The sequence below is a fragment of the Gavia stellata genome, chromosome 35 (assembly GCF_030936135.1).
Source record: "Gavia stellata isolate bGavSte3 chromosome 35, bGavSte3.hap2, whole genome shotgun sequence".
NCBI classification, from domain to species: domain Eukaryota; kingdom Metazoa; phylum Chordata; class Aves; order Gaviiformes; family Gaviidae; genus Gavia; species Gavia stellata.
Genome location: NC_082628.1, coordinates 977,410 through 991,987, shown reverse-complemented (window position 1 = coordinate 991,987; position 14,578 = coordinate 977,410). Strand labels below are relative to the sequence as shown.

At 52.9% G+C, this 14,578-nt stretch overlaps 1 protein-coding gene across 2 annotated transcripts; it reads right to left on the bottom strand.

The window, feature by feature from the left end:
• Nucleotides 1-14: 14 nt before the first annotated feature.
• On the bottom strand, nucleotides 15-13,008 carry LOC132320373 (electroneutral sodium bicarbonate exchanger 1-like). Of its 2 annotated transcripts, XM_059832659.1 has the most exons (23): nucleotides 12,921-13,008; nucleotides 12,088-12,216; nucleotides 11,504-11,639; nucleotides 11,130-11,290; nucleotides 10,846-11,025; nucleotides 10,589-10,677; nucleotides 10,299-10,456; nucleotides 9,842-9,929; nucleotides 9,190-9,336; nucleotides 8,921-9,012; nucleotides 8,238-8,412; nucleotides 7,968-8,101; nucleotides 7,105-7,350; nucleotides 6,897-7,002; nucleotides 6,382-6,543; nucleotides 5,583-5,696; nucleotides 5,073-5,234; nucleotides 4,231-4,482; nucleotides 3,523-3,591; nucleotides 2,802-2,975; nucleotides 2,565-2,702; nucleotides 2,014-2,114; nucleotides 1,406-1,493 (listed from the first exon to the last, which is right to left on the bottom strand). In XM_059832659.1, the coding sequence occupies exons 2-23, from the start codon at nucleotides 12,185-12,187 to the stop codon at nucleotides 1,406-1,408; spliced, it is 3,072 nt and encodes a 1,023-aa protein (XP_059688642.1). In that variant the 5' UTR covers nucleotides 12,188-12,216; nucleotides 12,921-13,008. The 2 variants fall into 2 exon arrangements, with proteins under 2 accessions (XP_059688643.1, XP_059688642.1); XM_059832660.1 differs by lacking the exons at nucleotides 1,406-1,493; nucleotides 2,014-2,114 and adding an exon at nucleotides 15-41 and having other exon boundaries at nucleotides 11,504-11,676; nucleotides 12,113-12,216.
• Between the last annotated feature and the right edge of the window lie 1,570 nt (nucleotides 13,009-14,578).

The following is a 14,578-nucleotide window of genomic DNA, read 5'->3' as shown; positions in this document are numbered from 1 at the left end:
TCACCTCCAGCACACTATACAGAGGGAGCCAGACGCACCACCTCCTCCACTGACTTCCCTGGCCAGGCGGGGACACGGTTGGAAAAATACTTTGGAATACCCGGAGCTGCTCAGCTCTTGCGGCCTAAGGCTTCAACTCCTTCAGCTGCTTCCGCCTCCCTTTTCTCGGGAACCGCTCCCGCGGCGCTGCAGGACAGCAGCTGTCCCCTCCGACAGTCACCATGCCACGCTGGCAAAAGTCAACCTACAGCTTGCAAAACCCCATCCCGTAAAAGCCGTCTGATTTTGGCCCTGCTTGGGGATGTACCCCTTTCTTCCTTACAGAGCAATTCTGTAGTTTCTTTTCCCCACCCATTTGCAAGGAGCAACAACTTGCCCTTGGCATTTGGGGTTGGCTTCATGCACGAACAGGCTCCCGCAGAGGATGGGACAAGCTGATGGCAGGAGGGCTCGTGCACCCGTCCCAGCTGGGCACGAGGCACCAGTTGCAGACGCCGAGAGCCTGGAGCACATGCTGAGGAGCCCACAGCAAGATGCAGGGCTGCAAGGGGACCTTTTCTTCTGGCTTGTCCTCTCCTCCCAGGCTCCACGGCCAGCCGACTCGACCGCATGTGCCTGAGGTGACACCACAGCCCAACGACCCCCCGCCCCAAAACCTCAAGAGAGCACGAGAGCCATCTCTGCTTCACAGCTTCTTCCTGCATAGCGGCAGGGGAAGGGAGAAGGAAAAGGCATCTTGCTGCTTTCCTCCCGGCTCATCCCACCCTGGGAGAGAAGAGACTTTGCAAGGACAGGGGAGAAGAAAAAACTACAGAGTGCCAGGGAGGTAAAAGGAAGGAAAACAGCACTGAATGATAAAGCGGCAGCAGTCCCTCTACCACTACAAACCCACACCACCACACGCACGTACACACGGGAACTTCACGACACCGAACTCCCATTGACTGGCACGTACACCTCAGTTTGCTGGTCTAGAGATACTGAATGCCTGAAGCACACCAAGGAGAACTGAAAACATCGACATGGCTTTAATGGGAATCCTCCAACTGGAAAACAGCGGTATCTCCCCGTCTCTGCGTTGGCACGTCCCTGAGTCACGTTCTCACTCCTCCCCTTCAAAGCCGAGGCTCCTAAATAGCAAAACTGGGGGGAAAAAAGACAAAAAGAGGGAGAGCACCATCAGTGGAAGACCTGCCGGCTGCTGCTGGTTCAACCCTGTTCGTGGGACCACCCTGGCAGTGACAAGCTGGTTTGCATGCCACAGTCCTCGCTGCCTGTTCCCAGGGACGGGCCGTTTGCTCGGTACTGCCTGCCGAAGCACGGGAAAACTGTAGGCATGCGCCGTCGCTTGCAGAGGAGCACGGTCACGTTCACATGCAATCCTTTACCTCTTTCCTCCCCGGATTCAGACTGTTTCTGTGTTCATAGTGAGAGCCTTCCACACGCTCGTTTTCAACACTTCCTCCGAGATATTAATCTCGCAAGGATCAGTCCTGCAATAAATATTTCACAGAGCAATCCGTGACTACGGGAACTGATGCCACCAAGTGCGTTAGCATCAGCAAGAGGAACAGCGGGGCCCCGAGAATCAAAGCTCAGCATAAGCACGGCAGGTTTTGCTGGATGAGGAGTTTTGCGAGGCAAGCCTGAGAGCTGCAGAGCTACAGCTCCGTGCAAAGGCTCTTGCGGGCGTTTAGCCTTGGAGTGGGCTCCTAAGCCACTGCTGGTACAGATCATGCCTGCAACTCCTCGTTTTTACGTATGAGGATCTCCAGCTACCCTAAAGTCACTGAGGATGCGACTTTTTGGGGTCAGATGGGAGTTGTGCAGCCACTCTGCTTGGAGGCAGAGCCCTGCGATCCCCTCCTGCAGCCCTGCCCGTAGATGTGATTTTCCCACCAAGCTGACTGCTGCTTTCTATGGGACGCTCAAGAAAGATGCAAGTGGAAAAAATTGTGCCAAACACCTTCCAACTAATCTTGCTGGGGGTCCTGGCACTTGGTGGGGCTTTACCTGTCCCTGCTTTGCTTTGGGATATCCAAGTTGCTGGTCTTGCCCAGTTTCAGCAGAACTGAACCGGCAGCAGCAGCAGCTTCCATCATTTTCGGGGACTCCTGACGGAAAAAAGGGACAAATCAAGTTCTCTGTCTTGGATCCAAGTGGAAAAAACCTGAACACCCAGCAAAAACATTGCATGCTGCCCTCTCCTTCTGACTCGTGGCACCTTTAGCTATTAGCGCAGCAGGGTAAAGACCTTTCACTCTGAATTTTTTGGGGGGGGGGGTTAAAAACACTGTTACGAGCCAATCTTTCCATCATCATCATCATCATCATCATCATCTGTTATTATAAATGACTCATTTAAAAAATTATACCTCTATTCAAGTGTTAAGCTCACTGCTCATTCAGGGAAAAAAAAGGTTAAGATGTGGGATCCAGGCTATTAGGATCTGTTTCTTTTGAGTTCTGATCTTGCCCCAACATGTAAAGACAAGCTGTGCTAGAAACAGGCAATCTCACAGCCCGAGGGAGATGTCCAGCCCCGAGCGCCCAGCAAGCGTTACCTCTTCTTCATTGGCTTCGTTTTTGGCACCGTCCAACTTCTTCTTCTTGCTCTCTGGCATAAGGTCATCCAGGAAGCTGAGCTCTCGCTTTGAGAAGCAGAAATCCATGGCTTTCCGGACAAATACAAGAGCCAAAACCTGCACGAAATAGAGGGAAGATGCGGTGAGGCCAGAGGTGGTGCTACATCTCACTCCAACGCGGCAAACATCCCTGTGCCGAGCGGCACCGCCTCTTACCATCATGGGAAAGACGATGGCGGCACGGGACACCTTGATGGCCCAGAGCAGGACGAGGCAGATCAGCTGGATCACGGTGAAGAAGTGCACCTTTCGCAAGGGGACGTGCCGCAGGTAGATGAAATCCGGCTGGTGTTTCGCCGGCATCCAAAACAGCTTCAAGCGATCGAAGAACTGCAAAATCGAAGTGGAAAAGTTGCCACCTTGGGACTGCGGAAAGCTTCTGGCCCTCTTGAGACGTGGAGGGAGTTTTCAGGATCTCGCTCGCCATGAGAAATCGTGGATCCCACTATGCTCCTCCTGGGAGCAGCACCCATTTTCCCTTCGCTCCAGCTAGAAACCAGCTTGCCCGTGAGAGCTGCCCACCCACGTGCAATTATGCCACGTTATTCTATGATTAGCTTGTCTTGGCCCACTGAATCCCCCAGCAAGGATTTCCACCAGTGGTAGAAATTGCCTTCCCTGTGCACTCAACTCCCCCATTTTCACCTAACCAAACACTGGCCTGCCCTAACCTGTGTTTAAACAGGGAGCGCTCAACTTGCCCGGTCCTCCCAGCCCTATAGACCTCCTGTGCCTCCTCCAATCTTTTTCGTACACAAAATATTTTCATTGCTTGCTTTCCGAGAGGTTTTTTTCCCATGCCGCTGCTTTTTTCCTGCTTCTACGGAGATGAAATACCAGGCAGCGGACATGCTGCACGCTGTAAAAAAGTCCGTACCTGAATTTCTCCGAGCGACGACACGCCCATGTAGAGAAAGACGCCGTAAAGCACAGGCATTGGTATAAACTGAAAGAAAGAATGCAATCATTTATTTTTTTAAATTGCATTTTCAGTAGTACCACTCTCTTCTACAGGCACTGCCTCAAATTGCCTACAGCTTTCCAGTTTCCACAGGGTTAGAGACGTGTCGGATTTTAACCAGCAGAGCTTTTGTGCCTGCGAGTGAGCTAACGCTCTGCTTTAGGCTGACCGTTGGAGTTATCTTTCATCAGCAGAATCCTATCTTCCAGAAAGGTTGGAGGAAAACAGGCGACCATGCTACCATATGCCACGTTCTGTGACGGTAGAAAAACCTTTCTCCTTATTCTTGTAGCAACAAGCAAAAGCGACGTGCCTCCTCTTAGCCTAGCGAGGAGATTATCTTGTGGGAGGAACACGCAAGGAAGCCCATGGAGATGATTTCAGTGTGTTTAGCTACTGGAACGGCTGTGCTGAGGCATTTGGGGGAGCAAATTGCCATCGATAACGTGCTGAACGGCTGGAAAGCGTAAGCGAGGAGGCTGCTTCCCACTGTGGGTCAAGCCCCAAGGTTTGGGATCACCTCCTCCTCCGCTCCACAGCTGCTCGGGCCTGGAGAGAGGGGACTGGTTTTGGGTAACCTCCAAAAAGCTCGTGGCTGTTGGGTGTTTTGCATTTTCCTCTTACCTTTAACACAGAAGTGAAGAAGACAGAGCAGCCCATGAGCACAAAGATCATGGAGCCAGTGACTCTCTGCTCTCGTATCCCCAGAAACTTGGGTTGTTCTCCTGGAGCTGCGCACTCAGACTCGACTTTGAGGCTATTCACGTGGGTGATGGACAGGACGGTGGCAGCCACAAACCAGGGCAGCCCCATCACAGAGCACACCCCGAGCATCACGGCCACCATGAAAAGGTCCAGGTGGTACCCACATCCTTTCTGCGGGAAGCAAAACAAGGAGATGAGCGTCCCACAGCACAAGAGCAAGGACAACGTCGCAAGTCAGGCTCAAACCCCGCTAGAGCGCAAGTCAACTTCTTGAGAATTTAAAACACGCCTTGGAAACAAATAAGGAGGTATCTGCTCTTTGTGCAAGCCCCTTGCATGAAAAGGTGACAGGAGTTCAGACAAAGTGGATTTGGTTGTGCGATAGCTACTTCTCAAAAGAAAAAAAGAGACCGGGTTTTTTCCTTTATAAAGAAATTTCCACCACTTGCAAGTAGGATGTGACTCTGAGTTATCCCTGGCAGCGCGTCAACACAATTCGATCCCCCATTCACTGCTGACATTTTAAAACAAAACCACGCTTCTCTATTGCTCCAAGATTAATTTGCTCCTCTGAAAGGCTGCTCATCTGAACTCCCTGTCGTTTGCTCCCTGTGTCATCATTAATGCAGGAGAGCATCCTGCCACGCAGCCTGACGTTTTCCCAAACCAATGCCTTCCCAAAGCATTTGGAATAGGAGCTTCTCCCCGTGCCTGCAGCCCGGAGTGGGTTGGGGATGGGCTCATCTCTTGCAGCCCCTTACCTTCAGCCTGTGCTCCTTCCTGTTCACAATAACAGCAGTGATCTGCTGGTCCATGAAGATCAAGATGGTGCAGAGCAGAGCTGGGATGAGCGCAGCCAACACCGTCCACCAAGGGTTGGGTCCTACGGGGCTGATGAACCACCCGCGGTCGTCTCTGGTAGGCTGCAACAAAGCACACACATCAGCATCATCTCCCAGCCCAGCCACCTCACTGGCTTTGCTTTTCCCCTCCATTCCCATGTCAGAGCACCTCCCAGCCCTGGCTTCACGTCACCCTGGGGTTCAGCACTGCCGGTGCCCTCTTTGCAAGCACCTACAGATACTTCTCCTGGAGGTATCTAGTTTTGGGGCTGTCTTCTCCTTTCCCGAAGGAAACAATGCGCTTGGAGGCAGAAGAGGAGATGGTCGCACCACCAGCATCTCCTCCGGACTCAGCCCTGTCCTGCCCCGGCATCACCTTGTGGCATCCCCAAGGGCTGAAACCAGCTCCCTGCCAAAACACCCCGTTACCTTGAACATATGGGGGACGTGGAGCTTCGGTGATGGGATCCCAATCATGAAGTCCATGAGCACCATGACGACGATGGTGAGGAAAACAGCAAAGTCGCTTACTGTGGACCGTACCTGGGGCAAGAAACCAGAGCTGAAGGGGGCGTCGCAAAGGGGGCCACAACATGACATGGAAAAGTGAGGGACGTCAACGCCATTAAGACCGGTTAACAAAACCCCTCCATGCTGAGGACATGCAGCCAAATCCCTTGGTTAGATACCGTTGCTGTGTTTGTGCCTGTGAGATCTGGTGCCAGGCAATACAAAATGTTTAATTAGGTGGAAAAGGGTTGTCTTAATTGAAACCTTAAAAAAAAAAATAAAATTACAAAAGAAGGAAGCAGATGTCTGCCACGACAGCCACGCTCACAGCTAAAACGGGAATAAGGCACTGAGGCATCATTTGCTCCTCAAAAGGAAGAAATAGTGTCGTTTGCTATGGCAGCTCCTCAGCTGAATCAGCCTTCCCCTTGAGCACATAATGCACAGAAGGTGAAAAAAAGTAACTGTGGAAGACCTGATTTCCCACTGCCTGAGCAAGAGATGGCTCCAGGACAGGTCGCCAGGCAGGTGGGAAATGCTACGATCCTTTTGCGCTTATGGAAATGAGTGAGGGACGTCCACGCTGATGGAGAGCTTGGCCTTCAAGGTCAACGTTTCCCAGCTCGACCGAGTGGTGGCAAATACTGCTTAGTGCTCCAGGAAAGCCATTTTGGGAAATGAGCGTGGAGACTGCTGCTGGCCACCGTCTTCTACCTACTCTGGTTGGGAAGTATCGGCTGGTCTTAAACTTCTTCAGTAAGCTCGACAGCACAAAGGTGGAGAAGAAGAGGATGCAGCACCAGAAGAGGACGTCAGGCGTGTAGGGGCCATTGGGTCCACAGGCAGGTCCTTGAAACTCTCCATGCAAATACCGACATTCCTGGAGAAACAGAGCATCAGGACACAAAGGCAGTGCACGTGCGGCAAGGAAACCTCGCATAACGAGGGGGTTATTTCTGCTGCCGGTCAGAAATATTGTCCTGCCACCGCGTTGAGGAGGCGGACAGTTATTACCCACGATGTTGGGCACAAGGTGGACTGGACAAGGTGGACTCTCCTTCCCAGGACCAAGCGGGTTAAAACCACCCATTAGATGTAAGCAATGACTTTTCAGAGCAGCACTAGCACAGCTGGAAACCCATCACCACCTGAAGGGCTCCGACTTGTGCACCACGCGAATGCCCCTGGACCCCGTGGCCGCGGCACGAGGAAGCAGTGGCTCGGGGCACTTACGGTCACCGTGAGGTTTTCCCAGGCGATGCCAGACACGTTGATCTTGTTGCTCTCCCAGAAACGCAGGGTTTCATTGCTGGGATGCGTCGGTGCCTCACACTTACAGCTGGGAGGAGAGAAGCCAAGACACGGGTAAGGGAGAGGCGATGCAGGTGCAGCCCTGAGCTCCTGCCAAGGGGCAGGGGCGTTTTAGGAGGAAAAAACCCACTAGTCGATGGTGAGGAAGTCGAGCTGGCTGTGCATGTGCACAGGGTAGGTCTCCCGCAGGTGACTCAGCTTCTCTAGAGCCTCGTAGATGAAGATGAGGCAGATGAGGGAGGCGAAGGCTTCTTCGGTGAAGCGGGTGATGTAGCACACCAAAGAGCTGGCGTCGGTGGCCACCAGCACGATGCAGAAGAAGGCGGTCCACAGCCCGATGCATGCCCGCAGAGAGAGATAGGAGAGCGTGTACTCCCTGGGAAACCAAAATAAAACCAAGGGTGGAAAGGCCAGCAAGAGGCTCCAAGTTGGGGCTTAATGATAAATTTAAATTGCAATAAGGGTGGTTCATCTCACATCGAAGTCATCACAGCAGAAGGACTGTCATGGAAAATACCCATTTCACATGAAAAACTCCTACTTTTTCAATGAAATCATCCAAACTCACAACATTTCAGCAGTAGACTATTTGGCTACCTGAGCAAACTGTATTTCCACTTCCAGCAACAATCAGGCTAAGAAGTGCCTTGTTTTGTACTCAGAGGGAAGCAAATCTTCCCCCATTCCCAAACCAGAGTGATTTGTCTCCTCTTCCTTGTGCAGCCCATCTTGGGCATCCACATCCTTGTGGTTTCTCCTCCTCCAGCTGCTTCGCTTTAAGCCTAAAACCCCCAAATGACCCCATCCATCCTTCAGAGAGCCAGGGCTCTCGCACCATCACATACTAAAGCAGCAGCGTGCAGCATCTGTGACACACAAGACAACTTCAATCGAACAACTGCCGCTGAGAGAAATGAAAGACAAACATCTTTTCTCCATCCCCGCTGCCTTCTGAAGGCTCTCACAGCACCCGGCCGCAGCAACCAGCCTTACTTGCAGAATTTGTAGAGGATCTTCTCAAAGACGAGCACGGGTCCGGTGCTGCCGAGGATGGTGAGAGGTTGGCCAGCAAAGAGGGAAAACACCACGCCGGTCATGGAGGCGCCCAGCAGCGACTCCATGGCACTCTGTCCGGGGAAGAGAGGCAGCAGTGAGTACAGAAAGCATTAGGGGGAAAAAAAACCCAGAGCAAACTCACTGCAGCAAGGACTTTTGCATGAGTTTTATCCTCCCCCGTGCCACCCAACAGAGAGAGCTGCTCACTATGTGGCCATCGGTCGCCTCCCCCAGCAGTCCCCCAAAGGTGATGACAGGGGACATGCAGGCACAGTAGAGGAAGAGGAAGGACGCCAGACACTGCAGCCTCAGACCATCCCGAAAGTCGCTCCAGAACCACGGGGCTTTTCGCTTCACATCCAGGATCAAACCTCCAAAGAGCCTGGAAGAAGGACAAAATAGAGACAGTTCTCCTGCAAGACCACATGGACTTTTCTTGGCTGCAGAAGGGCAATCACAAGCATGGAGTAATTTTCAGTGCTGAAAAGAAGCCGTCTCCTTCTCCCTTTTTACACCCACTAGAAACTGAGGCACGCCAAAATGCCCTCCAACAACAAAAATAAAAAGAAGAAAAAAGAAAAAACAAGACCTAACCTGAGAGCCCATCCCCTCTTACTGCAACACTCCCTTGCTCTGAGAAGCAGCAGAGCTCTACCTGGAGGTATTTGCACATCTGCTTCCACCCCAAATCAAGAAAACCTGTGTGCAATGATGCTGTGGCTGAGCTCAGCTGCCCACATCTCCCACCTGCCCAGCCCAGGGACCCAGCTGGGCATGTGGAGCCCCTTCACTGAACCAAAAAACCCCAAAAACCTGCTCAAAGGCAAGGTGCATGCTCAGATTTGGGAGGCAAGCAGAAAAAAAACACCCCAAACTATCAAAGCTTGCACCTTCCCGTCCGCTCCAGTTCAGGACCGCTGTGCTTCTCTGGCTCACTGTCAGAAGCACTGTCATCGAGAGCTCCTGGCATCTTCCTTTTTTCCTGTTCAAATGGAAATAAGAAAGACAGCTATTTGTAACCACTGGCTTGTTTTGCTTCTGGTCTGGCCATGTGACTGTGTCAAACAGGGACCTTGTGAATCTGGAGCCCTGAACAGCATCCCTAGCTGCCTGCCGTCCTGCCCGTCCCCCTCGCATCTCCCTCCACCGCAGCACCCACCTGCGAAGGGACGTTTTTTGGGGGCTCGATTCGGATCGATGGATCCCACTCTCCAGGCGGCAAGACCGTGACCTGATCCAGAAACTCATCGATGCCGGCCACGAGGTCAGCCCGGTTCTTGGCTTTATAGGCGACGTCATGGAAAACCTGCCCGTAGGAGACAACCTGCTCAGAGGACAACCCATCTCGCATGCCCTAAGCAGTGCAATAAGCACTTGGCTAAACGCAAGATAATTTCCCCCAAATTTCCTGCTGGCAATGGCAGGAAGTATTCCCCCAAAAGGAAAAATCTGTCCATCGTGTTCCTTGTAATCCTCTCCTCCACGAGGCCCCCCATCCCCCATGGCACACCGCAGCCTGTTGCTTAGAGAGGACAAGTTTTACTGGCCCTGGCAATGCCACCACTGGGGACAGCGTGCTGGGGACCCTGGGGAGAAGGACGAGGTGCAGGATGCACCCCGGGTGGGATTTCAGCCTCCAGGATGTGGGGGGATGCAAACGTGCGTGTTTGCTTTGGGCTGCGAACGAAGGGTGGGCTATTTGGAGAGCTGCCAGCAGCGGGGACAGCAAATGCTCTTCCTCACTACTACAGAGACAGGGAGAGGTGAAGAAAGCCAAAAATGACCCAGAGATATCCCTTCTCACGTCGCACCTCATCCGTCATGATAGTAGCCATGGACCTGCCGATCTCATGGTACTGATGGGCTTTTCCTTCTGGTCCAAGCAAAACAAACAGGAACCTGGGCAAGACAAACAAAAGGAGAGAAACGAACGTGTCATGGCTCAAAGAGCACCCAAGGAAATCCCTGGCAGCTCCCAGCCCAGAGCACGGCTCGAGAGGGGACACGGAGGCTCACCGACTCCGGTGATGAATTGGAAATTCATCAAAACCCATCGCAAATTTCATTTTGGGGCCAACTCTCATTCACGTTGGCCAATGGGTTTAAAAGCTACAGCAGGGAAGGGGGAAATGAAGGCAAGGAGACGTGGCTGGCAGAAACGTGCTGGCTCCCGCTGGCCTTGTTCCCTTGGGATGCCAAACTGATGCATGCCATCTGATGTTTTGTTGGGGGGGTTTGAAATAAAAACTTTGTGCTTCTCGTTCAGACCTTGTTGGGATGGGAACTTCCGTCATGCCCGAGAGGAGGACAGCCGGGGTCAGGCGGACAAATGCCACGATGGGCTGGCGAAGGAAATCCAGCTCTCCTACGAGCACGTTGGACGCTTCAGCCCCGCTGGGAATTTTCTTCATGAAGTGCAGCTCCGCCTGGGCACAACAAGCCATTTTCAGGCAATTACCCCAAAAGCAAAGCCCACAGCACCCTGCAGCTCCCTCTGCAGCCAAGGTTGCAACAGCAAATTCGGCCCTGAAGGCCTAAGAAAGCTATGAGTGTCTCACCTTGCTTAAATCCGTTGTGCTGGTCTCATGGTTCACCCCATTTTTAGCTTCCACAGTGGTGGGAGAAGGATGAGGGGTAAGTGTTTGAGCTGGTAGAAAAAAGAAAGACACTCAGAAAGACGGACAAGGAGCAATTGGGATGCTTCTCCTTTGCTAGGACAAACCTAATGGGGCCAAAGCCCTGCAGAAACCCTCATCTGCTGCCAAAGCCCTGCAGAAACCTTCACCGGGTGCCAAAGCCCTGCAGGAACCCTCACCTGGCTTGTCGAGGAGGTGCAGGTCCGACCCCTTCTTGCTCACATCAGCAAACGAGCGGAGAAGGTTGTTTCTTTTCTTCTCGTTCTGATGGTGGTGCTTCTTCAAAAGAACTTCTCCAATTTTTGCCCGCGTGCGCTCGTCAAACTCCGTGAGCTGTTCTTGCTGGCCCAGGATCAGATCTGAGCATGGCACAGGAAAATGAGGCAGGGTTTGATCTGGGAAGGAAGGGCACAGCGGCGAGCCAAGCTCGACCGTTCCCGGAGGGACGCGGCACCCACAGTACCTGCGATCTCTTCGATGCTGTTGGCACTAATGTCCAGCAGCACCGTGCCATTGATGATGCAGCTCCTCAGCTCAAAGAGGCTGTGCAAGGACAGCGTGGCCACATAGGGCTTGCTCCAGCGCTCGCCGCCGTCTTCCACGTCCTCCTCAAACTTCAGCCACCTGCGGACATCGGGTGCTGTCAGCCCCATTGCAAGGAAACAGCCCCAGCTCTCCAACCCCTTTAACAGAGCTACAGGTAGCAAGAGGAGACGGCTCCTCGCATCAGCACCTACAGCTGCAAAAGCTTCGCGTCCTGCGGAGCGGAAAGCAGAGCCCGCGTGCACTGCTGGCGCAGGGACTCCTCTCCCACCACAGCCGGCAGCAGGGATTTACCTTGCCGTTTCCTTCCACTCGGCATCTTCGCCCTCTTTCACGCAGATCTCATCCAGCTCGGTGAACAAGGCGTGAGGGACATGCTGCTCGTCCTCCTTGGTCCTGAGGATGAACTGCACCCGCTGGGACGGGGTGCCTGGGGGCAGAACACAGAGACCCGTCCCGTTACCACGCTCGAATATGGCCCATCACGCTCACATGCAAAGCGGGCATCAGATCGGCACCAGTTCAGCCACAAATATTGGGCCGGCCCCTCTCCCCTGGCTCTGTTGGGGCTTGCACAGAGCCACGGAGAAGGAGAAGCATCTATTCCACCCCTGCACAAGGATGGGCAGCTTTCCTTCCCCACATTTCCATTTTTAAAGCAGGCATCCCGCTGAGGAAGATGAGCCTAAATCCATTATACATTTAACTACCTCAAAAAAAAAAGATGAAAGTTTTGAAAAAGAGGGTCTTGTTAAATAATGCCACTTTCCCTCGGAAGAACAGCAAGTCACTCAAACTAGCCACATGGACCTGCTTGCAGAAGACCCCAGCGCCCATGTAGCCCCAAGGAGTTTAGTGAACGGGGTGGCGGGACTTACAGTGGTAGCCCTGCTCCGTCGGGGCACAGTCCTCCTCCTGTTCCCGATGCTTCTGCTTGTGGGGTCGGTGATGCCGGTGGCATTGCCCCACCAGCGGCATCTGCACGCCGGCGTACAGGGTCCGGTGGCCTGCAAAAAAGCAGCATTTGCATCACTCGCGATATTGGGGAGATGGATGACGCAGACACCACGGTTAAATCAGTGCAGCCGTCCCAGGAGGAAACACCAATTTTGTTTTCACTGGATCCCTGAATGTCACAGACCTCTCCTTTTTTCCAAGCCTGTTTTACTCGAACTTTGCAACAACAGAGCAACAACAAGTGATGGCTCCCCCAAAAGTGCCCTGAAAGCATCCAACGTCTTCTCAAATTCCAGCTTGGGCTGGCCAACACTCAGCCTTGCTCATTAAGCAGTGACAGAAGGGAATTCTTTTTAAAATCCTTGTATGGCACAAGGCGACAAGAGAAGATCCAATCAGTCCCATGATAAGGAACTCCAGAAGAAAAGAAGAAAAGCACAGCCTCGCGCCTGCAGCTGTCCAATTATTCTCCAGACCTCTCCAAGCCAGGAGCAGCCTCTGCGAGTAAACAAGCCGTGAATTATCCAGCCCCATGGCTAAAGCTCACACCGTGACCTCCGCGGGGGCTTTTTCCCTCTGTTGAAAAGCCGTAATATTAAAACACGTGAAAATAACTGTGCTGCTTTATTAAGAAGCATGGCACGTTTTGCTGCACATGATGTCACACCGAGTGAGGGACATTGTAGGGACTTTGTGCAACGGGAAAAGGCGCTGGGCTGGTGGCCCCTCTACCAGCATCTCAGCAGAGACTCACCTTCCAACTCCTCCTTCTCATAGTGAATCTTGGCACCGTTGCTCCTTCTCCCCTGGTCAATCAGTGCCTCCTCGTCATGCCTCTGTTTAGCAATGAGAAGAAGGTAAAAGTTGGGGCTGGGCGTCTAGAGCTCCCTTGCGTCCTGCCGCCAAGTCTCCTTCTCTCTTAGACACCGTTTTGCCTCCGTGCTGCGACCAGGGACGCTACACCTGCCCCTGGCAGCCCTCCCCAGTGCAAAGCATCTCCCCCTGCCCATCCTTCTGCCCTCCAGGGAAATGCCAATGGGATTTCGGGGAGAGTTTTCCCCCTGTTTGGGGGATGCTCAGCCCTTCAGCTGTGCTACCTGTAACTCTTCCAGAAGTGTCATTTTGTAAGCCCCGTTCTGGTTCATCCTCACGTCGGTCACCGGTTTGGGGGGATAATTGAACCTCCAGATCAATCAGGGGGCCAGAGTCCCCCGGGACACCTGGACAGCTCTCACCGAGAGGAGCTCAGTGGCACCCAGTGTGCACCAACTCCAGAGACACAACAAGTGACCGTTTATGGCATCACAATCGGTGATGCGTATCCAGGCAGTTATTTAAAGCCACGCACCCCAGGACTCTTCCCGCTTGGAAAACTTAGTGGATGGGGAGAAACCAGCTCTGTTTTGGGCAAAAACTAGCCGGAATAGAGAAAAGGGGTGTAAATGCCGCATCCTGCTGGGCCAAAAGGCATAAGCAGCGTTTGGGTGTATTTAAAAGCACAAGCTGCCAAAATACGAGAGAGGTGCAAAGCCTTGGGGAAAATACGCCTTACGGGGCAAAATACACATTAGGAGGAAACATAGGAGGAAACAGGACAAGTGAGCACCTCCGGCTCTGCGGCAAGATGCTCTCAGCGTCCCATGGCCCTTCTGTTGCAGCATCCTCGAAATCGCGGCAAGCCTTGCGCGGAGATGCCACCGAAGGAAAGGGCCCCGCTCAGAACTCACTCGGTCCCGGTTAGGCCACTCAAATGGACTCGGAGCGCTTATTTTGTTGAGGAAATTGCTGGAGGAGTTAAGGGTTTCGTAGAGCTGTGGGGTTGCGGACCTGTGGCCTTGGGATGGGATGGAGCAGGAAGGGGAGAAGCCTCCGGAAAGCAGTTTATCCCATCCCAGCATGGGCACCAGCACTTGCAAACGCTTTGCCTTCCCTCTCTGTCCTTCTCCGCTGCTGACAGGTGCCTGCAAAACATCACATTGTCAAAACTGGGCTGGGCAAGGGGATGCCGAGCTTTGCATCGCTCACTTTGGAGTTTTGGAGCAGCCAGAGTTGTTCCGCTTAGCACTATTTCCTAAGCACAAAGCTCCGGTTGGCTGCTTCGAAGCTGCTTTTGTTGGGAGGCTGAAAGCAGTAATTGCTTGTAAAACTGAAATCGGAAATCACTGGAGCAAAGGAGGAAGGTCCAGCTTTTTGGGGAACGGTTCTCTTTGCAGAAGGTGAGTGCCTTTTCCTCCCTTCTGTACTACCAATCTCTGAAGAAATCAAACCAGAGTAATGAGTGCTTGCTGACAGGCACCCAGCAGTCTGGTTTTCAGCAAATAAAGGGTGACGATTGGGCAGCCTCACTATTACAATGTGCCTCGTTCTTCTGTATTTGTCCAGACGAGCTCCCTTCTGGCTCTCTACCAGCCC